This window comes from Takifugu rubripes, chromosome 7 (genome assembly GCF_901000725.2).
Source record: "Takifugu rubripes chromosome 7, fTakRub1.2, whole genome shotgun sequence".
Taxonomy (NCBI): domain Eukaryota; kingdom Metazoa; phylum Chordata; class Actinopteri; order Tetraodontiformes; family Tetraodontidae; genus Takifugu; species Takifugu rubripes.
This window is the reverse complement of record NC_042291.1, coordinates 15118784-15143248: the sequence shown is the minus strand read 5'-3', so window position 1 is coordinate 15143248 and position 24465 is coordinate 15118784. Positions and strand designations below refer to the sequence as shown.

The window sequence follows — 24465 nt, the reverse complement described above, 5'->3', positions numbered from 1 at the left end:
TAGGTTAGAGATTCTGGTGGAGACTTTTAGAGTTTTGAGCGACAACACACGATAAATGCAAGGGCTTGAATGATTTAAGTTCTATGTTCTGCGTTATATTTTCCACAAAGCCATTTACAATCGCGTCGACAAACAAAACTACACTACCCACAATTCCATTGAACAACACGCGTGGGGGCAAAGGCTCCCTTAAAATCAGATTTAGTTTATTTCTATTTTATATTTACTAAATATATTAAAAAATCTTTATGCTTTAAATATACTGTCAGGTTTTACCTTTACTTTAAGTTAAAATAATATTTTTGGGGGCTATTTTAATACTAACTAATCACTTCCGCATTAACTTCGCTGTTGTGGAGAGCAATCTGCTCTGCTCCGTCATTGTGCTACCTGCGTAGGTTACACGGGGATATTTGTCAATTCATAACGCCTAAAGAAGATTTGGGCATGGCATCAGACAGTGTCGATAATATTGAAAAAGCCTCAGAAATCAACTCCGAGCCTAAAGGTAGCGTCTTAAATGTGGCCGCACGTAAGTCTTGCTCTATTTCATGGTGATTCTAACTTTGTGTGACAACGCTACTATTGTCACTCTACTAACAGTCTACTATTGTGTTATTACGAAACTGAGATTGAATTGTTTTTCTAAGTAACTGGGTCATTGTCATTTGGGATAAACATCTGTTGTACAATGAGCTCGTCATTAACGCCACAGGAAAACACAAAGGAAAAGTGTCGGGAAGAGCATCTCTGGACTATTGGATGCTGTTCCACTTCCAGTAGGAGACAACTACCCCCATTTCAAATGGAATTCAGCTTATGTTTGGTATTTTATCCAAGTACTCCCAGACACTTCCAGGTTCTGAAATGATGCAACGCTGAGCAATCAAAAATGGTCCACCCTGACCAGGGCAGACATGGTTAGTCAGTCTTATCATAGAAGGAAGGGTTCTACCGAATTAGGGAGTTTTGGCCCTGAGTCACGTCCTGATCCTATCTGGAAATGGTCTTTCAGGGGCCAAAATCTGTGGTCTTACGGGCAACTACCTCCCAAACGTCTGTGGATTGAGTCATGGGCGGCTGCTGTGTGATTTCAGCTTTTCCCTGGCTTGTTTTCCACATATTGATTCAAGTAGCAATATCAGACCAGTGTTTTGTCAGCGTAAACCTCTGTGTGATGCTGATATTCAGAGGCAATATATGTGTGTCTCTGTTCATTTAGACGTGGTCACTTTCCCCGCAGCCTTTCACCCTTTATCCGTCTCTCTCCTGCCGGCAGCATCAGCAGAAGGTGGCGACGGAGCCCACGCCTGCCAGTTCTTCCTCAAAGGAAAGTGTCGTTTTGGCCCAAGGTGTCGTTTATCACACAGGTGTGTCTATTTTATCTTGTTAGCCTACCTGAGCAGCAAGTTGTCACCGTGCTTTCTTTAATAAATGCAGAACTCTAATTTATGGTTGCGACAGTGGATCGACAGGAGTCTCCCTTCTGCACATGTACTCGTTTAAAATGACATCTGCCGGGATTTGTTTTGCTTTGGCAAGGTTCCTCAGAAATCCACATGAAGATTAACCCTTAAAAGTGATTATAAGATGGAGACAAGTTGTATTTTATGAATCACATCCCCTGTCTTGTTGCTTTCGAAGTGCCCCATCGATTGATGATTCAGGACCTGTTGCCCTCAACCAAGATGACAAAGAGGAAGAGACTGAAAAACACCACATGAAAAGAAACGAATCGGAGAAACCAGAACATGACGCAAAAGGTCATTCCGTATTTAACTTGTTTGCTGTCTGACTACGATAGCGGGGCATGTGGACTGACAACTGTTTTTGTGCCCTCCATCTCAGTGGGGAACAAGAAGCCTCGCATGCGAACCGCCGATGACGTCATTTCTCGCATCCTGTGGGACTCTGCGGTGGATTCTTCAAAATTCGTTGTGGGTTACGTGGATCGCTTCCTCGGCGTTCTGGAGCGTCCCTTCGATGACTTCACGTGGGACATCAACCCTAGCGACTGCGATTACTCCGCTGAGCTGGCCCTGCCCAGACACAGGATCCAGTATTTCATCTACAGAGGGCACCGCGTCTGGGACCGACACACCAGAACCGACAGGGTGTTTGGCTCCACCGGTCAATCTCTGGCTCCCCCCTTTGGAAAGAAGAAGGAAGTAAAGGGTAGGACAGAAAGATTTAGCTGCACTCTACCACTTTTTACGCAACACGTTCTAACCTATTTGCTTTTCTTTACTTTGTGGAATATAAACAGATGAGCAGCAAGAAAAGGAAACAGCGGAGGAGCGACAGGAAGAGGATGTAGCCGAGGAGCGTCCCCAAACTGAAAACACACATGTAGAGGAAGAGAAGCCAAGAAAGAAGAACACTGACACCCTGAACTCAACACAGTCAGCTGGGAAATGTAGCAGAAACACGTGTCTGGAAGAAGGAACACGCGTCACCGCAGAGGATGGAATTCAGTGGGTTCGGTTCCATCCTACACACCTACCCGTCCTCCTGCGCGACCGTTTGGTCCCCTTTTCAAATGCATGATGATCCTCGAGCAGATGTTCCGGAAGCCGAATGTATTTTTGCGTTTGACTGTTCATCACATGATTCTTACATTTTAAAAATACCATTTTAGACTATAAAAATTGCTGGGTAGCCGCAGATAACGTTATCAACATAACAAGGAAGGTTGCGTAATCCAAACCCCTGTTTTCTCCGTGTGACCTGTCGCTGTGAAACTGTTTTTAGCGTCTGCGTGACTGGGCTTGCCTGTTTTGATTTCAGACCTGAAGCGGTAACACCAGACCTGATGGCTTTGGCCCTAAAAGCAGCAAACGCACAAGACGAAGGGCCTTTGGCAGCACTGGAGCCAAACATGGGATGCAGCAAAGATGATTTAGTGGGTGTCAGCGTCTAATACAGATCTGTTAGAGTCTCTACTTTAAGGTACTGAGACTCCTTGTGTCCCACAGCGCGATCCTGATGCTGTAAACGTGAGGGAGGTCCTCCTGGAGCCGAAAGAGAAGAGCGGCGGTCGCCCTCCCAGGAAACGACCCACGCACTTCGTCTGCTTCAGGGCCAACACGCCTGCGATCCTCTCTGGCTTCCAGCAGCTGCAGGATGAGGTCACAGCCCTGCTACCTACATCCGCGCCCCACTGGAGCACCTCCTCCAGCCTCCACGTCACCATGTGCCTCCTCACGCTGTCCGGCCCGGCCGAAGTAGCCGCAGCAGGCGAGGTCCTCAGGCAGTTCGCCCAGCTGGATCGGAACCCCCCGGTGGTCTTGACCTTTCCCCTCAGGCTGAAACACTTCAACGGAAGGGTGCTCTACCTGAGCCCCCAGCCGCACCTTCACCTCCAGCAGCTCAACGGGGGCCTTCAGGAGGCCTACAGGAAGGAGGGCTGGCTTCACAGGCACTCCTACAACCCTCGCTACCACCTCACCCTGGCCAAGACCAATTACACTGAGGAAGAGCGCATTTTTGAACGGGTGGGGGACCTGAAGGTGGGCAAAGGCCTGAACTTTGGCCGTTTACCTGTAAACACTTTGCACCTGTGTACCATTGGGGGTGACGCAGTAGATGGTTTTTATGAAACGTTGTGCACTGTAAAGCTACGATGATGAAAGGGTGAAAAAAGATACAGCGCGCGTGTGCTAATAATCCAGGAATATTACTGGTCATGCTGACTTTATATGATTTTATCATGGGGGAAGACACTTTTATAACGATTCATAGAGACAGAAGATTATAAATCTACAAGTTCTGCTTTTGCTGGAGAAATGTTTTCATTTATGTAACCGGAATCAAGTGCCCTGTCCAATTTACTCGCTGCAATTGTGTGTTTTGTCGTATTTTATTGTATCGCTTTGGATCAATCATTTAACAATCTGCTTTGATGCCAAGATATTTTTTCCCAAACCAGATTTGCTGGACCTAAAAAACTGCTTTATTGAACGAATGAATAAATATTTCAGTAACTGTAAACCCCCTTTAAGCACAAGCTTTTATTTCCCCACCATCACCACCACAGAACGCGGCACCTGCCCTAAAAGCTCAGGGAACATTAATTATTAATGAGACCAAAATGTAACATTTCCTTTACAGCCATAAAGGAACCTAAGTGCCCCTGCAGCTCATTATTGGCTAATCTGTTTAACGAGGGACTGAAGAATGATGATCTGTTCCGCATTTCTGGTGAATGGTCGGCGATGTCGCGTGTGGAGTCGAGTTCGTTTTTCTTTTACATCGTCTGTGTGCGTGTGTGTGTGTGTGTGTGTGTGTGGGGGGGGGGGTGATATTTAGTCAGAGCTGTGTCTGATGGTGTGGATGCAACACTGTTGGGAACTCTCTGAACGAGTCTTGCATGCATAATTGAATTTTCTGCATTTCTCCCAGATGCTCGTGAACACATGCACCGGCGTCTATGTGAGTCCGTGGGTACTCTCTATGTTCTCTGCCTCTCCGCTGCTCGTGCCCTCGCTTGCATTATCTCCCTGCCTCCCTTCCCCCACTCTCTTTTCAGTGACACAGAAAAACTCCCCCCCCCCCCCCCCCTCTCCCTCCCTCCTTTCCCCCCCCCCCCGCTGGTTCGCTTCTGCTCCTTTTTCACAGACCTATTCGCATTTAAGTCACTTTTTAACTGCAGCATTTCACTTTGAAATTTCCCGGTGGCGCCCGGCGGCCACGGCGCCCCCGCAGCGGCGTCTCCGCCCGTGTCCCCCTCATCACTCGGGGGCTCGTTCCCCCCCCAGCTTTACTGGACACTGATTTTGTTTTGATGCTGCTCCCCTGAAAGCTGCTTTGACCGGAAAAAAAAAAATCCATTGCATGCCCCCATTCATTGTTCACTCCATCTCTCTCTTTCCCTCCCTCCACTCCCTGGGAACCCACTCCCCCCCCCCCCCCTCAGTTTTTCTATATCGCCCTTCCCTGCATCTCCCCCCTCCCCTTATTCATGGATGCTTGCACTTGTGTGTTTTCAGTTTAATTTTTTATTTTCGCCTGATTTGAACGAGCGTCTCTGCTGTTTGTTCCGACATGTGAGTGATTTTAAACCGTTTTTTAGGTGGTGTCGTCTGGAACCTGCTGGTTCTGGGGTGTTCTGGGCTGGCAGCGGTCAGGTGCATGGGGGCGCGCGGGGCCGTTTTGGTGATGGGGGTCGATGTTAAAAATGCGCTTCTGTATTCCGGAATGGAATGAGCGAGGGGTTAGACGCCCCCCCCCCTCCCCTCTAATCCCCGTTAACAGATTAATTATCTTTGAGCCACATCGTGTTGTGAAGTCGTTTGGGCGTTAAGCTATGACGGGCTACAATGCAACGATAAAGGGTCCCTCGGGGGTGTCTCCTCAATCTTAATCACTCTCTCTACCGTGCTCGCGCGCTCTCTCTCTCTCTCCCTCTCTGCCTCCCTCGCTCGCTCTCGCTGAGAGCTCTTCTCTCATCCATCAACACGAGCACCTCTCCACTGTCAACCTTACAGTTATTGGCTGTTTAATATTTAAATCGCTCCAGCACGCACCGGCTCATTTTTCCCCCTCCTTTTGACATGCTTTTCTACCTCTCCAAGTCAGTTTTTTCAGGACCATGTTTTTCCAGGAGCATCAAGCGTTGACGGCCAGCGGTACACGTCTCTGAGCGGGTAAATATTTCACGGACGCCGGCGGAGAGAAATACGCATTCGGGGACAGAAATCTCCCAAAGCGAGGCAAAGGGGTAAGATCCTCTCTCTTATTGCGGTTAAATCGGCAGAGCTGTCGCCAGTCGGTGAAATGCATCACTGTACATGAGTGTGTTACCTATGTTGAGCTCTGCTTATCCGTTCATACATCATGGACGAATGCGCGGCCGCAGACGTCTGCACGGCAGCTACGTGAGTCAGACGAGGCTTGGATTTAATTTCTGGGTTTCCACACAAGCGTCTTGGCAGCTTGTGGAATGTGCAGGACGACTCGATGCCTTGCGTTGATGTGGTCGCTGGCGCGGAAGCGTTTTGCCATCATCCGGACTCTTGCACACATCGGAGCACTGATTCACTCTGACTCGGTGGCTGCGAGCTGCACTCGCTTCCCCGTCGGTCAGCTGCGCTCACTTTGAAGGACCTTTGTCGGAAGCCTGCGTTCATTTTGCAGATGAGTGGAAACGGAGAAGGTGCTCCTCCTTTTCTGTTTCCTCCTCATGCAGGGGAACAACGTCCCCGTGCCGACGTACCGTGAATGTCTGTGAATCATGGTGATTAAGGCTGTTGTTGCACGTAATGAGCCACAGAACTTGTGAGGAAATATGCATCATTCCAGCGGCTCGTTTGACTACACCCCCTTCATCTTGAGTGGGGCTGTTGTTAAAAAAAGATGAAGAGCGAGACTCGTCTTCGGTGCTGATCCAAACTCCTGCTGACAGAGATGCTCTCATTAGCCACTTCACAAAATGCCCCTTTTTCACATTCGGACATGCACGCCACTGATTTCATTGTCGGTGCAGTTTCAGCTTCTGAGCAGAGCCGACACAGAATTAAAGCCTCATTTTTCTTTCTTCTCTGCTGCCATTGGCTGTGAGCGGGTCCCACCTCTCTCCTCAGCTCCGCTGTGTGGTTTTTTTTCTTATTTTTCTCATGCACTCTTCGGAGATGGACTCAGAAAACGTTACTTATTAGATTTATCTGGCTTCAGTTGGAATGGAGAGAGGCGTGATAACATGCTGGCTGGAGACATCCCGTCAACTTGAGGGTTCCTGTCTGTGACAACTGCTGAGTAACTGCTGCTTCTGGACTGTGAACACCCCCACACCCCCTCGCCTGCTGCTCACAGCAGCACCTCATTAAGTTGCCTCAATAACTCTGTTTGCAGGAGATTCCTTTTTGACCTTCGACCGGATGCCTGTCATGACGGCGGACAGATAACCCGCCTCAGCGCGCTCTAATCCTGCGTATTTTATGCTTCTATGTTCCATTAAAGGCCACCGTTTTATTATTTTTGCACCTGTTTGATACGATTTCAACAAGTCCACATGATCCTCATTTGATTTTTGGAATCATTTAGTTGATTGTTTCGCCTGTCAGGATCAATAATCCCCTCTGAAATCTGATAAATTGACCTTAAATTGACCGAACCGATCTAATCGCATCAACCCACTCACAAATCCCCCCCCCCCATTAAAAAAACTAAAACCAAAACCAGCCATTAAGTGATGCACAACACCAGGGAAGAGCCCGTTAGTGCTCCCGCAGTGTCCAGCTCAGTTTTAATAAGGGAACTGGAGTTCTGGCATTGATTCGATTGGTGACAGTCGGGCTGATGGGACCAGAAAGGTGAACGGGCTCTCTGTAATGGCCTCAGAGCCTCTCTCGTCAGGCCCCCAGGCCCGTTATTAACGGGCTCTCCTCCACAAGTGGCCCAAACCTGAGAGAGAAATGGTCTGCTGTTGAGTGTGAGGTTCGGCCAAAGCCGAGCCTTCATCGGCAGCGCAGAATGTGGCACAGTTCCGTGCGCTGCCCTGCGAGGATGAATCAATGGGGGTAGTAAATTCCTTCAGCGGGGCAGACAAATGTGGCCATTTACAGTTGCGGCGGCGGGACGACAGCTGCAGTGAAACAGTAAACACGGGCATTTAATTGAGGATCTTCTGAAGGGGATTGGATTGTAATTGCCCCGGACATAAATTGCGCCTGTCTGCGCCGTTTGAACGGTTTTCCCTTCGCTGCTGTTGCTCTGGATTGTTCCTTCAGCCCGTCCGAAAAAGCGCTTCTGTCTTGAACAGTAAATCTCTGACGGTCTGTTAATCTGGGCAGCTGCTATCAGAAGTCTGACAGGCTCCTGTCTCGCCCTTTGCCCCCCCCCTCACCCGCCCCCTCTGCCGGGGGAACAATGATGTGTTTTGGCTAACTGGATTTGTCCTTTGTCCTCCTGTACTTTACTTTATCCCCGTGGTTCTGCTGCGGGAGGAGATATTGCATGCTGAACAGATGAGAGTGTGATGACGGAGTCGTGCATACATCATTCATGATCCGCTCCGGTCACCGGATCACTTATGTCCCCTATACGCTGTAATCCACAACACTGATGCATGCGTCTCTTTAGGAGGTCACGAGAAGGAAAAATGAAAACCTGGCAACGGAAAACAGTCCTAAACTCAGTGTAAAGCGAACCAAGGAAGACAAGGCCGTCGTATTTTTGGAAGCTGGAGATGTTTTTAAACCTACCAGCTCCAACTCAAGGACATTTAATCTGCGATGAGGGCGAATCGCTGTCATCCAGTATCTATTTCGGCAGCGAGCGCGTCACACTCGCGGCTGTATTTCACATCGACGCCATCGGCGTGAGCGGAGGTCTTCGGCCTTATCGGTTTCAGCGCGCTTCCGTCCGGTCACGGCGCTCCGGATCCTCCCGAGCGATGCACGTGCACCGGTGCTCTGTAAACTTTCTCAGTGACGCCAACGTCCTGCCCTCACTGAGCAGAGATCAGAACACGTCGCCTCGGTCTTCTCAGGACGTCCTTAAACCCTTCTTACCCTCTTTCCTCCCCTCCTTGTTGTTAGTTCATGCCCGTTCGCACTGACACCACTTTTGTCCCTCTCGCAGGGTGGAGGAGGGGACCGGTAGAAAATGGCTGCCATGGCGACAGTGCCCAGCTATACCCCTTCGCTCTGGGTGAGACTGTGTCACGCCCTCCCCCGGCTGGACCTCACCATGCAGATGAAGGACAACACCTTTGTCCCCGACAGCTGGGAGTACCAGCAGGTAAGACTGGAGCACTGAAACCTGAACCCACCGACCTGTTGGCTCGCGTCAGAGGATAATTACAGCGTTTGTCCACCACTGTTCTCATAAACGCACCGGCGGTTGGGGCTGGAACAACTGGTTGACAGGAGATTTGCTCCGCACAGTAAATTTCTCCTGTAGCACCGACAGCAAACAGCATTTACGAGAGAACCCCCCCCCCCCATCCCAGCCGGTCCAGGTCTTGGTTTCATCTAAAACCAGCATTGTTGGTTGTTGTCAGGAATCGAAGGCCCAACCCAAAACTACGAGTGGCTCAAATATGACCAGTCAAATTTTAATGGATCCTCAGTCCAGGTTCCTGCCCGTCGGACCCCTGTGCGATGTCAGTATTGACCCAGTGCGCTCCACGTTCCCCCGGAGGTTACCGCGCGTGTTAGGCGGAGACATTTTAGACAGTTCGGTTGCATGTGAGCGTGTCATGGATTCAACATGGTGCCGATCCTCGGGCAGGTTTGCACAGCTGCTTCCGGAACGGTGCCGCCTCCCCTCCAACGTGCAGAGGTCTCATCCTCAAAGTGCTCCGGCTCGCTGTGCATGTTTGCGACTTCTCTGCGGTACAAAAGGGGGGGCTGAGGGTGGGGGGGGGGGGAGGAGTCGGCACGATTTATCCCGCAGAACCGAAAGACAAAAGCGACTCAAAGTGCACCAAGAGAAACGGAACGGGAGAGAGAGGGAGAGAAAATGAGTAATGCGAGGAGGTTGGTGAACAGAAGAGCGGGCAGAGAGCGAGCGAGCGAGGGAGAGGAGAGTGGGAGTGAGAGAGAGAGAGTGGCAAAGAATGTATTTAAGTAGGTCACAGATTATTAATAGAGATGCAGTGGTGTGGATAGACGGGGAGGGGGGGGGGACGTGGGTTGGGGAGAGGGTGAGAGCGCGGGGAAATGGGGAGGGGCTTGAAGGAACGAACGGGAGGAAAGAGACGGAGAAGGTAGCAAATGGGAGTGACAGACGGGCCGAGGGATGAAGGATAATACTGGAGATATGTGTTGGAGGGAAAATGCATTTCAGTAATGTTGACTTTCTGACACGGCGCTCGATCAAAGTCTGACATGGCTCAGCGCGTATTAATCACCGCGCCGCATTTACAGCTCAGGGCTGAGCGTTAAAAGCCTGGAGAGGCATTAATAATTACAACGGATTCATCCAAATTGTCCGGGTTTTTGTCGGTTCTGCTGCTGCTGTGGGGGGACATTGTGACAAACTGGGCAGCCAATTGGCGTTAGTTGCTATTCAACCCTCTGAAATGGCTTTTCTTGGTGGTAAAACGCCATTTTTTTGACTCTTTCAGACTTTGCTGGTCTTGTCCAGCGTGTCAGCCATCGCCCTGGTCATCTCCCTCCTGGTGGTTCTCTCCTTCCTCATATACTACTGCTGCTGTCACCGCGGCGACCGGAGCGAGGGCTCGGAGGAGGAGGAGGAGGACGAAGACGGCAGCACGGGTCACGGTTACAGCGGGAAGAAGGGGCGGGGCATCTGCTGCGTCACGTGGGTGGCGGTGGCGGCGGTCACACTGTGCTGGTGAGATTGGCACAGAATTTCACAACATTTCATGGACACACACGTCTTCTCTCAGCCATCGACATTTTGAATGAAAAAGGATCTGGAATCTGATTATTTTCCACGTGGGGATGGCGGAAGGGACGTTTCTGTTCTGACGTTGCCACGGCGACGGCAGACAGCAGCATGATCGCAGAATAAAGAAGTAGACATTAAGTTCCTCAACGCCCCTGTTTCTTTTTGTTTTTAATGGATCAACAACAAAGCTGTGAATCACATGTTGTCATTCTCTCCACCGTCATGTGCTGTTTATTCTCTCACACATTTGCGAATGTCACCTGAGAGGACGACAGTTTGGCAGCTGACGGTCATGTTATGCTGCTGTACTGACTGATGACAGCAGTGTGTGTGTGTGTGTGTGTGTGTGTGAGAGAGAGAGAGAGAGAGAGGGCTCCGCTCGCCCACCTTTGGTCCATCTACCCACCAGTGCTCCCCTCAGATCTGGTGACCATGCACCCATTGAGCCGCTACATCTTCTCTAATATTTGATGCGTCTCCAGCACGCTAACGTTTAGCTTGTCGCTAACGGTTATATTTTAAAGTTTTTGCTCCTGAAATGGCGAGTTGACATGAAACACTGGTGGTCCTACTTTTGTAGGCGCTGGTCACGTCTCACTAATCTTAAGGCTGTTCTGTTTTTTTAATCTCATGTCATCTTTGCTGACGCTTTCTTCGCACAGACTCAAAGGAAAGAAAATCTGCTGCCGGCTACGTCTTGAAAACATTTCACGTGACCGTTTCCTCCAGATGGCCGTCCTCGGTCGCAGAACGTGCAGCCGTGTTTGACAATTTTCACATTTGGTAGCTTGAGATGAAACCCGCGCAGACACGTATGCACACGCATTCTTCCCTTTCCCCCTGCTTTCTAATCTGGGTCACATACTTTGTGGGAGATTGGGTCATACCATTCTCTCGGGTTCGAGGGGATTTGACGAACATCTGGCTTGAGCCTTAATCTGAATATTTGAATAACCCAAAGATGTGTAAACAAGACGGCGTGTTTTAACATTTTCCTTCCTGAAGCTTAACTGCTCGGTGCCAAGAGTCAGCCCCCCCCCACCGACTCATCTGTTTATTCCTCCCCCCAGTGTTTCACTTCTGGTTGGCTCACCCGGAGCACTCGCATCCCATCCTCTCCAGCTCTATCTCCATGTGTCACTTTCATTTAAAATGTACATACACACTGAATTAAACATTACTGATATGCTCCCTAGTCTCTCTATCTCTATCTCACACACATACACACACACACACACACACACACACACACACACACACAGACACACACACACAGGCACACACACAGGCTATGTCTCCTCCCACAGTGATTTCATGATTGCTTTCTCCCCCTCTCTGCAGTGTTGCCATTGGCATTGGTTTCTATGGCAACAGCGAGGCTAATGATGGGATGTATCAGTTGACCTCGTCTCTTCTCACAGCCAATTATACGCTAGCTTCCATCGATCTGCTGGTGAGTTATGCTCCCCTGCCCAGCTTGTTGCTCTGTGTGTGTGTGTGTGCCTGTGTGTGTGTGTGTGTGTGTGAGAGAATTCATGCCTTCATGCAGGACAGGAAGGGAGAAAATCAAACTCGGTCTCATTGATTTTGCTGCGGTGAGACAGTGGTCTGTGTGTCAGACTGAAACATCGTCTGCAGCCACGCCAGTGAACCGGGCGCCAGCGAGAAGTCGGGTTTTGCCGTGGCTCCGTTTCAGGCGTCATCAGTCAGCATCACGAAAGCTGCCGATCTCATGCTGACTGGCAAACACAGACAGAAAGACAATAAATGGAAGATTTTTGCCACCAGTCCTCTGGTTCTCTCTCCTGAAATCCCCTAAAATTGTCCCTTTTCCGTTCATCTGTCTAATATGCTGCACAAATTATCCATTTGAATCTACTTTTTCTTGAAACTGTGACTCTTGAAAATGACCAAATAAATATTATCCACAGTGATTTTCATCATAACTGTTCACGCTCACTCCAGCGTTCCGACACCTGCGGAACAAAAGTGCGAACTCGCCTCTTTAAGACGCTAAAATGTCTATTTAAGAAGAAAACTTAGCAAATACTTAATGTACGTCTTTGTATTTGGTAGAAGGCTGGTGTGACCTGGAGAAGGACCTGAACGTGATTCTTTCCATCTGCAGTCATCGCAGATTTATGATCCTCACCCACTCCCGAATTTGAGGTTTCCGTCACACTTAATCTCCATCACATCCTCGTTTCCTGCCTGCCCAGATTTCCGACACGGTTGCCGGGCTCCAGCTGTCCGTCTCTGGCCCTCTGACCTCGATGGAGGAGCTGTTCTCCGGCAGCAAGCCCTTCCTGGTGTCGACGCGGAACTGCCGGAGGTTATCGGAGAACGTCGTCAACCTCCTCTCGTCCATCTCCTTGGTTCGGTCCAGTTTCGAGGCGGGTCTGGGGAACGACAGCAACATCAGCGGCGCCTCCATCATACCTCTGACCCCGGTTCCTCCATCCGTAGCTCCTACAGTGGTGCCCAGCAGCAGCTTGATACCCCGACCCTTCTCACCTGGATGGGCAGCCAACACGCTGATGGTCAACGAGGACTACAGGTCAGGCTGGAACAGACCATAATGAGCATTACTACTGCGAAGAGAGATACAGGATTAGTCTTCAGTGCTGCCGTGACCTTCAGTTGTTGGGCTTGTTGGTGTGTTTCAACGCCCATCATCTGCGTTCCACCAGCGAATCCAGATGTTATGTTTGCTGGAACGCGAGCGCTGTGGTAAACAATGGCGGCGGGAGGTTTGTTCTGCTTTCTGGGAAAGAAGGGCGGCTGTTTACGAGTTGAACCCTGAGACCTTTTTTTAGTAACGAGAACCTCTTGAGTTTCCTGCTCCAAACGGGTTGTGACGCGACATTTAGCTTCTCGTCCTTCGCCCCAGCTGTCGGGGCTCCGGGCCGCCGCCGTGGCCGCGGCAGTCGTGGCGGTTTTTCAAAGCGCCGTACGGGAAAAACCTGACAGCTGTGGGGACGAAGCTCTGCTGCATCCGTTATCAATATTGACCGTGGCGGCGCGCACAGCTTAGCAACACGAGCTTCCTTTTATGGGGTCTCTTGCTTTTAACGTGCAGTTTTTTAAAGTGAAGCCGTCGTGTCCAAATCTGCACAATGATTTCTTATCAGACGTCACGGTGGAAAAACAATAAGCAAGAAAAATGGACGGAGAGTTTTATGGGAACATTCCTGAACATTCCTGAACATTCCTGACGGTTAGTAACCTCAGTAAGTCCCTGGTGTGTTTTCCTCTTTTACAGGTGGCTCTCATATGTTTTGTTGCTGCTGCTTGACCTCATAGTGTGCCTGTTCATCCTGCTGGGGTTGGCCAAGCAAGCCCGCTGGCTGCTCATCCTGTGAGCTTCCACACACACACACACACACACACACACACACACACACACACACACATCTGTGTACAACAAGCAATGGATGGACTGACTAAAAGGTTTTTGCCGTTTGTCCGCAGGATGACTGTATTAGCCTGGCTGGCTCTCTTCCTTAGCTGGGGCTCTCTGGGTTTGGAGACGGCCACTGTGGTGGTGAGTAGTCCCAGTGGGCGACGACTGGACGGAATATCAAGTGAAACCGACTGCCGGGCCAGCAATTGTTGGCTCAAGTAGAGGGAAGAGCGCTATAGGGACCCGGCCCCTCGTGGCACGCTAAAGCTCTGAGTGTTTGTGCGCGGTTTCTGTGCCCATTGTGCTCCAGCGTGAAAAGACCTGCCTCCTAGTGACGGCTGCAACCGTGGCAGAGACCCAAAAAGGCAGGAAAATGGGGCAGAGATTAAAGATTCAGCGCGCATGTGCACGTCCGCATTGGCGAACAAAGTGGGTTTGTGCGTCCGAGTGCGTGTTTGCGATGCGAGCGCGTGGGCGTTTGGCTTTGAGAAGTAAGGGAAGATGAGGAGAAGTGCTTTCAGAGGGAAGGAGGAGGGGAGAGGAAGTGCAGGATGGTGCGTCTTCAGATCAGTAGAGCGGTGGAGAGAGAGGAGGAGGGAGAGAGGAGGGAGAGAGGAGGGAGAGAGAAGGAGGGAGAAGGAAGGAAAGGGAGAGAGGAGAGGGAAGGAGAGAAGGAGGGAGAAGGAAGGAAAGGGAGAGAGGAGAGGGAAGGAGAGAAGGAGGGAGAAGGAGGGAAAGGGAGAGAGGAGAGGGAAGGAGAGAGAAGGAGGGAAGGAGGGAGGAGGAGAGAGGAGAAAGAAGGAGGGAGAAGGAGGGAATGGGGGGAGGAGAGGGAAGGAGAGAGGAGAGGGAAGGAGAGAGGAGGGAGAAGGAGGGAAAGAGAGAGAGGGGAGGGAAGGAGAGAGGAGAGGGAAGGAGAGAAGGAGGGAGAAGGAGAGAGGAGAGGGAAGGAGAGAAGGAGGGAGAAGGAGAGAGGAGAGGGAAGGAGAGAGGAGTGAGGAGGAGAACGAAGGAGAGAGAAGGAAGGAAAGGGAGAGAGGAGAGGGAAGGAGAGAAGGAGGGAGAAGGAGGGAAAGGGAGAGAGGAGAGGGAAGGAGAGAGAAGGAGGGAAGGAGGGAGAAGGAGAGAGAGAGAGGAGGGAGGAGGATAGAGAGTGAGGGAGGAGGAGAGAGGAGAAAGAAGGAGGGAGAAGGAGGGAATGGGGGGAGGAGAGGGAAAGAGAGAGGAGAGGGAAGGAGAGAGGAGAGAAGGAGGGAGAAGGAGGGAGAGAGGAGGAGAGGAGGGAGGAGGAGAGAGGAGAAAGAAGGAGGGAAAGGGAGAGAGGAGAGGGAAGGAGAGAAGGAGGGAGAAGGAGAGAGGAGAGGGAAGGAGAGAGGAGTGAGAAGGAGGGAAAGAGAGAGAGGAGAGGGAAGGAGAGAGAAGAGGGAAGGAGAGAAGGAGGGAGAAGGAGGGAAAGAGAGAGAGGGGAGGGAAGGAGAGAGGGGAGAGAAGGAGGGAGAAGGAGAGAGGAGGGAGAAGGAGGGAAAGAGAGAGAGGGGAGGGAAGGAGAGAGGAGAGGGAAGGAGAGAGGAGGGAGAAGGAGGGAAAGAGAGAGAGGGGAGGGAAGGAGAGAGGAGAGGGAAGGAGAGAAGGAGGGAGAAGGAGAGAGGAGAGGGAAGGAGAGAAGGAGGGAGAAGGAGAGAGGAGAGAGGAGAGAGGAGAGAGGAGAGAGGAGAGAGGAGAGAGGAGGCGAGAGGAGAGAGGAGGCGAGAGGAGGGGGAAGGAGAGAGGAGAGAGAAGGAGAGAGGAGAGAGGAGGCGAGAGGAGGGGGAAGGAGAGAGGAGAGAGAAGGAGAGAGGAGAGAGGAGGCGAGAGGAGGGGGAAGGAGAGAGGAGGCGAGAGGAGAGAGGAGGCGAGAGGAGGGGGCTGCAGCGTGAGTACCACTCGGCGACATGCCGCTGGACAGCGTTCAGCTGTGGTGCCTGAACGCCGTTGATGTGTCGTGCGAAAGAGGAAACGTCATCTCCCCAGAACAGAACAGAACGCTCTCCGTTCTCTCCATTTTGCTGTGTAAATATTGGGGCTCTTTCCCTGGGAGCCATGGGAGCAGTGTGTAAATGGTAAAGGGAGGTTGTTTATCTGCCCCGTTGGCTACTTTCAGAGTCTCGGTGTCATGCGGAGCTGGTGAGAGATGTCCCGAGGCCCGTGGGTCTGCACAGAGCAGCTCTGTCCCTGGGCACTGACAGGGAAACAAAGGGGCTGCTGTGGGCCTGCTTGCTTTTATTCTGACTTGGGTCACAGCGTTTCCCGTAAGTGGCCCGGGCTCTCCATGTGGATCCCACTCCCTCTTCTGGTGGAACGCTCCCGAGCTGAGTGCTGGAGTGACCACCGTCGTCCATTAGGCTGTGTGGGGAGATAAGGGCTGGAGGGTGGGATGGGCGTGGGTGGTGAGGTAATGGAAAACAAACCAAGACCTCAGCTTTATCCAGGGCATCATGGAAAGTGTTCAGATCGATACTCAAGCGTAGGGCGCGCCGCTGTCAGATACCAGGATGGATAAGTGTGTCAGTCGGTCAGCACGTCTGCTAACAGCTGCCTCGTCTGTCCCTTTGGTGCCGCCGCTCGTCACGCCGTCACATGACCAGGCCCTCAGCGACTTCTGCTCCGACCCGAACACGTTCATCCTCAACACGACCCAGTTCAACATGGGGACCAGCTCAGGTACGGCACTGGCCTGTCCCCGTCTGTCCCCGTCGGTCAGACGTGATGTTCACAGCCTTTCACGTGTCCCCTGACCTCACGATCTCTCTCCTTCCCTTGGCCTTTTCAGATGTGTTGGATTATTACCTGACCTGCAGCAGACGCATGAACAGCCCGTTCCAGCAGGTAACGCGATCGCCGGCCCGCGTCACCTTTTACGGCGGTAGCGGTTCTGCAGACTTCCTGACACGCAATGATTTTGCGTCACGCCCGTTCAAGGCCGGTTAAGGACTAACGGCATCACAATGGGATGCACAGATGCTGCTGCCCGTCCTGTCATATATTAAAAAAAAAAGGCTAAATTTCCAGTATGCTGAGGCTGTAGCTGCATGCTAACGTGTAACCAAGTGTGTTGTTTCAGCTGCTGACCCAGTCGCAGAGGGCCCTGTCCAACATTCACACACACCTCTCCAGCCTGGACAGAAACGCGCTCACACAGTTCCCCAAAGCAGAGGTGTGTGTGTTTTACGGCACCGCTTTAAAAGAAACCACAACAGAAAATAAAAAAAAGAACCCGGCCGGATTTTACGGCGTCTTTTATTGGTGTTACTCAAACCCGGTGCACATTTTCACCCTGGTTCCGACACAGAAATCACTCAGGGAGGTTCAGCAGATTCTCAACTCCACAGAGGGAAACTTCCACCAGTTGGTGGCTCTCCTGAACTGCAGAGGTCTGAACAAGGTAAGGAAGGAGAAGGCTGTTATCGAGCAGAGGCAACAAATGCTAGCGGACCGCTTCTCATTGTTTAGTCTCCGCGCGTCTTTTGACATTTTTGCAGGACTATATTGACTCCCTCAAAGGCCTGTGCTATGATGGGATGGAAGGCTTGCTCTACCTCTCCCTCTACTCGTTCCTCTCTGCGCTGGCCTTCACCGCCCTCCTCTGCTCTCTGCCGGGAGCCTGGAGGAGCTTCCCCAGGTGAGACAAAGTGGGGGGGGGGGGCAGATTTAATAAACAGAAAGGAGTGATGAACCGCGGATGAAACGGGAACGAACCAAAAAAATCCATCCTTCGCTACAGGCTGCTCCTTCAGTCATAGCAAAGACTCTGCCAATCATCCGCTTTCTCCATGTCACGTTTGAAATGTTGGCCAATGCTTGAGTCAGCTGACCTCTGCCCAGGTGTTTGATAGCAACGGTAAAAGATTTGTGCCTCCAGTGCAGACGTGTGCACCGCAGTCCTGTACGCCATTTCACTGCTCACGCTCCCTCTCTCTCTTTATTTCATGGTCGCCGAAGTGAGTCAGAGGAGTACGAAGACTCCGACAGCGAGAGTGAGGACCCCTTCACCTCCCATCAGGCACGTAGACAGACGTCCTCGGGGTCTCAGCGTGGGGCCATGGCCCCCTTCTATAATTATCCGGGGGCCGGGTGGACACCCCCCTTTTCTAGCGCGCCGCCCCTCCCGTGAGTAACACAGACACACAGACACAAAGACAGACAGACAGACAGACAGAACCCCCCTCAAGATGTCAGTAGATGGGGCGGAGGAGGTTGCACCCATCAAAGTTTTGTCATTGTGAGATTTGTTTGCAGGTGTGTATCCGTGGGCCACATGTAGAATGGCGCCCCCTAGCGGAGAGTCTAGTGAACAACACATAGAGACTGACATTTTTTATGCAAACACACAAACAAATCACCACAAAATATGTTCACGAACAACATACAGAGCAGAGAGTGTAGAACAGTCAGCCAGGTCCCCCCCTAAACACACACACACGTTTCTCTTTAGACATGCAGCTTAAGCACATGCACTGCAGACAGACACACAGACAGGTCAATATGGACTACAGCGTAGGCAGAGAAACAGACACAACTCCAGAGGTCTGTCTGTCTGTCGGTCTGTCTGTGTGTCTGTCTCTTCGTCTGTCGAGTGTTTTCAGGGCAGACGATGTAGGCCGCTCGGTTCACTTCGCAGACCGTGTCTCAAATGGCGTCCTGTCTCCTAAACAGCAGTAGACTACTGCTGTGTTGGGAGGAGGCTGCCATTGACGAGGCTGCGCTCGTAAAAACTCCGCCGGTGTGAGGCTCAGGTTCACGCTAGGTAACCCCACCCACCCACCCAAACACCCTGCCGCATCACTCTCATCTCTCTCCACGTTGTGGTCAACCTTTTCTTTTGATTCGCTCCGGACCTGCCCGCCCCCACTTTACACTTCACACCCTTGCTTCTTCTTTCAGTTCCTTCTTCGCTGGTGCTTCTCGCTAAGCTAAGCTAGTGCTCTGGGAAGCCTAATCAGGAATCATTAGCCCAGAGGCTCAGAAACTCGGGTGCTAAAGCTACAGTCCACTCCTCTGAGATGGAAGCTGCTCAGCATTGCTGTTAAAGCGCTCCAGAGTTTGGAGTGCAGATAAACTGATTGACTCTGAGAGGAGCAGCACAGCTGGACCAGGAGTTCTGAGCCTCAGACGCCTCTGTAATCGCAGATGACTGCAGAAATGCAGCAGTGCATCATCAGGCAGGAGTGGTCTGTACGCTACAGCTGCTACAGCTACAGCTGCTACAGCCGCTGCTGCTACAGCTACAGCTGCTACAGCTACAGCTGCTACAGCTACAGCTGCTGCTGCTACAGCTGCTGCTGCTGCAGCTGCTGCTGCTACAGCCGCTGCTGCTACAGCCGCTGCTGCTACAGCTGCTGCTGCTACAGCTGCGGCTGCTGCTCACCGCGCACAAGAACTAATAGACTTTGTTGCTGCCTGTTTCCGCACTTTATTTCTAACCGCCTTATCTCCTTCTTCCCTGTCGCCTGTCCTCGGGTCCTGTCTCCCACGACCCTCTCCCGTCCCTCCGTCTTTTTCTCGACGTGGTCTCATCCCTCTTTTCCTCATCCCGCCATTTCTCCTCCTCTCCCTCTCTCTTCTGTCCTTGTCTCTCTCTGTCTTTATACAGGACTCCAAACGTTTCCTCCAATGGCAACCCTGGCTATGAGAGCCTCCCTTTGACTGACAGGCAGTCCCCACCCCCCTCTGTGAGTTCCTCTGTACTTGTGACACCATCACGATCCGTTTGCCATTTTACCACCACGGTTTCACGCACACGCCGGCTTTAAACCGATTGGCAGGCTGACAAACACTCTTTGAGCCGGACTTTTGTTCTTTTCACATCTCCGAACTATATAAAGCATCCACATTGTCACCCGTTATCCACCAAATTCCTTTTTTGTTGCCATTTTCCAGTCGGTTCAGGGGGGTTTGCTGCTGTATCACTTATTGTGGCGATGAAAATGTGAGGGACTTTACATCGATAACAGAGAGAAACCATAAAATAAACGGAAAAAAACTGTTTGCTCTTCCTGTAATAATAGGATATAACATTTTATTCCCTGATAAGAACGTGGAGGTCAGGACTTTTCCTGCCCTGTGTTGATCATGATGTGCTGACGTGTGTGAGTGACACCTCCTCCTCTTCTTCCTCCTCCTCTTCTTCCTCTTCTTCCTCCTCCTCCTCTTCCTCTTCTTCTGCAGTACTCTCCCAGCATGCTGACGGGTTACGGGGGAAGTCAATCACACCCCAATCCTGCCCATTCGCGGAACCTGTATTCACGTTGATTTTTGTTAGCAAATGTATAGAGAAGAAAAAAAAGAAGTTTAATTTTCTTATGAAAGGACACTTTACTGAATTGCAAAAGAAACTAATCTAAATATAAAGAATGCTACCGTAGGTGTGAAGTGAAAGTGCGTAACGTCGGTACCACTGGACTTTTATCCCAAGAAGCACTTAAAAAGAGTTTTAAACAGACTGTTGGTCTAAATGACAGTGAATTTACTGGTAGGATGGTTGTGCAATCATACGAACCAACTCTGCTTGGTCGCTATTCTCTCCCCTCGTCACTCTGAGCTCTGTGTAACTGTGAAACAGTGGTGAGGAAGTTGGAATGGTATTGACATCACTACATTGTAGTTTTATATTCTTAAATGTATCGGTACTAATTTATTTTTGGTTTTATACTAAATATTGTTGTAGGAGGAAAAAAAAACACTGGCACGTAGCAACATGACACTTTTTTTCTGTGAATGTTTATGCAGTTCCCTCACTTGGTACTTTTTTTAAGTTACTTTTTATAGGTGGCAATTCTGTACTTTCCTTGTATTACCTTACAGTATTCTGTATATCTCACTGTCTGTAATATCTGAATAATCATCAACCTTTTGCTCTTAAGAATAATAAAAAAAAAACAAAACAAGGAAAAAAAACCACTTGAGGGCTACGGAGACCCATGTTGAAGGAGACAACAGCCGCCCCTCAAGAACTACAAATCCCAATGACAGCAGGTGCATAGCAATATGATTCTTGCTACTGGTGCTGCGGTAGCTGTACTGTAACTAGCAATAAAAAACATCTACTACTGGGTTACTGAGATCTGAGATGTTTTATGTAAATACAATATGGTTTGTTGGAGATTTCATTGAATCCCCCCCCCCTCCTTGACCTTGTTAACCCCTGAAATGAGTTTGTATGTTTATCAATGCTCCTTTTGAATGGCATCCTTTTACACTCAAGAGTCTAATATAAATAAAAATAACTTCAATAACCATCATGTGGTCCTTGTGGTGTGCAGGAAATGAGACCCGCGAGTCGTAGGTCAAACAGCAGGTTAAAGTTTAATAGAAATCAGCTACAATATGAACCTCTGAGCGGCGCGTCAGGCGGTCACGAGTGCGTACCAGAGACGGCTTCGTCGATATGCATAGATAAATACACAAATACCAGCACAGGGTTTACACACACTCACGGAACCAGAGTTTTTGCATGTCGGACTCATTTACATGCGGACTGCAACCTTTTTATAAACGATCGGAGTCGCAACAATGTAACTATGGTAACGTGGTCGTAACGGGTAACGAGTCCGAACATGTGCCGAGTGCCTCCTTCATGTCTGAGATGGATTATTGAGCAATTAAAAAAAGGGAACAGTGACGTGAAAAGACGTGGCACGTTAACGTCCTGAATATTAAGAGCACATCGATATTAATACGCAAAAGCGCTGGTGGTTCCGAGGCGTCGACAGTGTTCGGGCCTGTGCGTACACACGGGGGCGGGGCTAACAAACGCTGCAGTGCATAGAAGGGTCACCCCCAACAGGTCCAGGAGACAAACTCAGCGGCGCCTTGATCGCCTCTGTCGAGTACAGGCTGATCTCAATCTGGAGATTTGAACCTTTCGGACCGGAGACGCTGGCGTCGTGTCATCGCAGCGGCCCGGGAACGACCCGGGCTCAGCTGCACCTTCCCACATTTAAAAACAAGAACAACCACGACACACACAGGGGTCATATCGGAGAAACAGCTGTTATAGTCAGAGCAGGTCCTTCATTTCAGCAGTAAAACATCTGTTTCTTCGTCTCTTTGGGAGTTCGTTGGTGTTTGTGTGGGTATTACAGTCCGGCGCGTTCCCTGAAGTGATTTCGGAAATGAGGTGTTTATTTAAAAAATAAACAAAAAAAAAAAAACCTGAAACAAAAAGTCAGTTGATTCCCAAAAAAGTTTCCATGTGAAAGTTTGTCCTGCGGCAACGCATCATTTCGCGGCGTCGTCGGAGTTCAACCAGGACATGTCCTCCTCCACCTCCCGCCCGACCACCAGGAGCATCTCTGCCACGTCCTGAGAGAGCTGCTCGCTGAGGAACGTGCTGCAGCAACCAGAGGAGAGAACCTTGAGCGACCCCGGGCGCCCGGACAGGAGGCAGATTCTGCCACAAACAATGAGCTAAACGCCATGTGACCCGCGCCTGCGGGGTGACTCACGGAGCCACTGGACAAAAGGCAAATTCTGGTGCGGAGGCCGGACAAACAGGCCGAACCTCTGACACATTCAAAGGGTGCAATTACCGTAGTTCTGCCTCTCCTCCGATACAAACGGGGCTTTTCAGCTTGGAGTCCAGGTTGTAGTACTGGCCGTCGACCTGCCGCACCGCCAGCCAGTGCCGCCGTCGGAGCGGGAGCGACACGATCCCCAGAGATACTTTCGAGGGCACGTTGAGAATAAAACCCTGGACCTTTGACACGCAAAGGCTCTGGACCGTCCTGGGGGGGGGGTCACATATCAGACCGGTTCGCTCATTCTCAGGAGTCACTTCTTGGTAAACATCTAATCAGCCCATCAGGTGATGTTCAGAGAGGACTGAAATAACCAGCACAGGCTGGAATCAGGCCCGTAGAGGCGAGATTGGGCATTTTCTTTCGGCCATTTTAGAGCCTCGCTCCCAACATTGTATCAGAAGGATGACACACAATCGCACCTGTGGTTTACAGTCGTCTTTGTTGGAACACCTGCTCACCTGCGCTTGTCCCACCACACCGCTGCCAGATCTCTGCTCTGGAGCGCCGCTATGATGACGTTGACGTCGTAGTTTCCTGTCCCCAACACCGAGCGGTGGGGGTTCACCACACACTGTGGAGCCAGCCTGGAGACAGAAGGACTCTCAGACAATGTTGACAGAAGTAAACCACTTGTTTTTTTTCGCTGGTAGACGGGAAAACTTCCTGTCGCCGCATCATGAGTTTTTTCTTTTTCAACCCCAACTACAGAGATCTCAGCACTAAATGCTCAGCGGTGAGGACTTGTCATGATGTCATGAGGACGCAGATAGTATGGAAAGAGTGTTTGCTTGGACCAGACTGTTTATCGCTGCACAACGCTTGGAGGCACATTAAAAGTAGCAAAGTTTGACGTTTATGAAAGCTGCAGACAGGAGCAAAAGAATGAGTTCAAAAAAAGAAGTAACATGCCTAGTGTTGTAATGCAAACCCCCCCAAATCAGATGCGTAGGAGCGTACATTGTTGGATCTCCACCCTACCGTTTGCAGAGGTCGTCGGCTGTCTCTTTGGTAAACACCCGCTCCTGGAGCACGTTGTTGAGGGCATGAATGGCGCACAGCTCCAGCCGTTGCTTCTCATGGAACACTTCTCCTTCACTCATTCTAATGCTGGGAAGGAACAGGGGTGGGAGAGAAAGGAAGCATTAGCCAACGTGTGGCTGAGAGCGGTTGTTAGCACACTTAAGCTAACCTCCATTTAAAAGGTGCTAGCCTTCACTTGCTATTAAAATAGAGCGTGAGCACTCAATAAAAACATATCAGTTAGGACGCCATCAGGTTGAAACGCGAGAAAATAAAGTGAAAATCTGAAACAATAGCTAAATTAAAGAGACAGACCTGCTGATAGAACGACTCCCTGTTCAGAAGATGCTGGACTGTGACAGCTACATCCAGAAACCGGAAGCAGATTTGTTGTTTATATTGTGATGTTTTCGTGACAATAAAACGCGGTTTTATATTGTATGCGCGGCCGAGATTGCAAGTCTTCCTTTCTGAATTGTAAATCAGTCTATTAATTTAAAAGAATTATAGCACAAAACAGCAAAATAGATGTCCGTCCTCCAAAAGACGTCAAGCTGTGGGTGTTGTGTTACAGCGCCCTCTAGTGGACGATCTGCTAACTGATGCGTTGTAACCAGTGTAACCAGGTTCAAAGGTCAAGTTTAGTCTTGAATAGAATTATTTGCTCCTGAAAGGTAAATCATACAAACAAATAACTAACTGACCTCAAATTTTCCCCCGAGACTTATTAACAGAAGTTTTAAACAGCTCTGCCTGACCAAGTCGCATATCAGCTCTGTTTTCCTTCATTCACAGATGTGTTGTACAGAACATGTTTTTAACATGTGTGAAGGAGAGGTATCGCAGATCTCTCCTGCCGGCTGCTGTCAGACTGCACAATAAAAATAACGCCCGCTAGCACAATCTGAATATTATATATTCTGATATGTATATTGCATTCACCCTCTGTACTATGTACAGGTATACAGGGGCCGAGTATCCATTTACCTGGATTATTGTAAATATACATCCTCTTTGTATATTCCAAATTCTATTCTATTCGATTTTATCTTATTTTCTCTGCGTGCTCTTGCTGTTGTTGCACTGTAAATTTCCCCGTATGGGACAATAAAGGACCTGAATCTGAAT

General features: G+C 50.2%; 3 protein-coding genes across 11 annotated transcripts; 2 read left to right on the top strand and 1 right to left on the bottom strand.

The window, feature by feature from the left end:
* The first annotated feature begins 328 nt into the window (after positions 1-328).
* Positions 329-3990, top strand: leng9 (leukocyte receptor cluster (LRC) member 9). 4 transcript variants are annotated; one of them, XM_029838690.1, is made up of 7 exons: positions 329-508; positions 1223-1370; positions 1645-1763; positions 1849-2175; positions 2267-2474; positions 2788-2902; positions 2976-3990. In XM_029838690.1, exons 1-7 carry the CDS (start codon positions 448-450, stop codon positions 3624-3626), a joined length of 1629 nt encoding a protein of 542 aa, XP_029694550.1. In that variant the 5' UTR covers positions 329-447; the 3' UTR covers positions 3627-3990. The 4 variants fall into 4 exon arrangements, with proteins under 4 accessions (XP_029694550.1, XP_029694549.1, XP_029694551.1 ...); XM_029838689.1 differs by having other exon boundaries at positions 329-532; XM_029838691.1 differs by having other exon boundaries at positions 330-508; positions 1280-1370.
* Positions 3991-4918: 928 nt separating this feature from the next.
* Positions 4919-21031, top strand: ttyh1 (tweety family member 1). Of its 5 annotated transcripts, none has more exons than XM_029838667.1 (16): positions 4919-5045; positions 5574-5719; positions 8581-8739; positions 10070-10299; positions 11698-11809; positions 12576-12913; positions 13619-13714; positions 13828-13900; positions 16384-16459; positions 16569-16624; positions 16860-16952; positions 17088-17180; positions 17278-17417; positions 17738-17905; positions 19389-19467; positions 19964-21031. In XM_029838667.1, exons 3-16 carry the CDS (start codon positions 8605-8607, stop codon positions 20045-20047), a joined length of 1773 nt encoding a protein of 590 aa, XP_029694527.1. In that variant the 5' UTR covers positions 4919-5045; positions 5574-5719; positions 8581-8604; the 3' UTR covers positions 20048-21031. The 5 variants fall into 5 exon arrangements, with proteins under 5 accessions (XP_029694527.1, XP_029694528.1, XP_029694529.1 ...); XM_029838668.1 differs by having other exon boundaries at positions 5018-5045; positions 5603-5719; XM_029838671.1 differs by lacking the exon at positions 4919-5045 and having other exon boundaries at positions 5139-5719; positions 17738-17798.
* Positions 19477-23909, bottom strand: josd2 (Josephin domain containing 2). Of its 2 annotated transcripts, none has more exons than XM_011605836.2 (5): positions 23653-23909; positions 23296-23424; positions 22776-22901; positions 22327-22521; positions 19477-20032 (listed from the first exon to the last, which is right to left on the bottom strand). In XM_011605836.2, exons 2-5 carry the CDS (start codon positions 23415-23417, stop codon positions 19999-20001), a joined length of 477 nt encoding a protein of 158 aa, XP_011604138.1. In that variant the 5' UTR covers positions 23418-23424; positions 23653-23909; the 3' UTR covers positions 19477-19998. The 2 variants fall into 2 exon arrangements, with proteins under 2 accessions (XP_011604138.1, XP_003966304.1); XM_003966255.3 differs by lacking the exon at positions 19477-20032 and adding an exon at positions 21082-22127 and having other exon boundaries at positions 23653-23907.
* Between the last annotated feature and the right edge of the window lie 556 nt (positions 23910-24465).

Coding starts and splice junctions, on each gene's coding strand:
- leng9 (XM_029838689.1), top strand. CDS start 448: ATGGCATCAGACAGTGTCGATAATATTGAAAAAGCCTCAGAAATCAAC. Junction 1,371..1,644: donor AGGTGTCGTTTATCACACAG/GTGTGTCTATTT, acceptor TTGCTTTCGAAG/TGCCCCATCGATTGATGATT. Junction 2,176..2,266: donor AAAGAAGAAGGAAGTAAAGG/GTAGGACAGAAA, acceptor GAATATAAACAG/ATGAGCAGCAAGAAAAGGAA.
- ttyh1 (XM_029838667.1), top strand. CDS start 8,605: ATGGCTGCCATGGCGACAGTGCCCAGCTATACCCCTTCGCTCTGGGTG. Junction 12,914..13,618: donor ATGGTCAACGAGGACTACAG/GTCAGGCTGGAA, acceptor CCTCTTTTACAG/GTGGCTCTCATATGTTTTGT. Junction 19,468..19,963: donor GGCAGTCCCCACCCCCCTCT/GTGAGTTCCTCT, acceptor CTTCTTCTGCAG/TACTCTCCCAGCATGCTGAC.
- josd2 (XM_003966255.3), bottom strand. CDS start 23,417: ATGAGTGAAGGAGAAGTGTTCCATGAGAAGCAACGGCTGGAGCTGTGC. Junction 22,902..23,295: donor GCCGACGACCTCTGCAAACG/GTAGGGTGGAGA, acceptor TTCTGTCTCCAG/GCTGGCTCCACAGTGTGTGG. Junction 22,128..22,326: donor GGAGGAGAGGCAGAACTACG/GTAATTGCACCC, acceptor TGGTTGCTGCAG/CACGTTCCTCAGCGAGCAGC.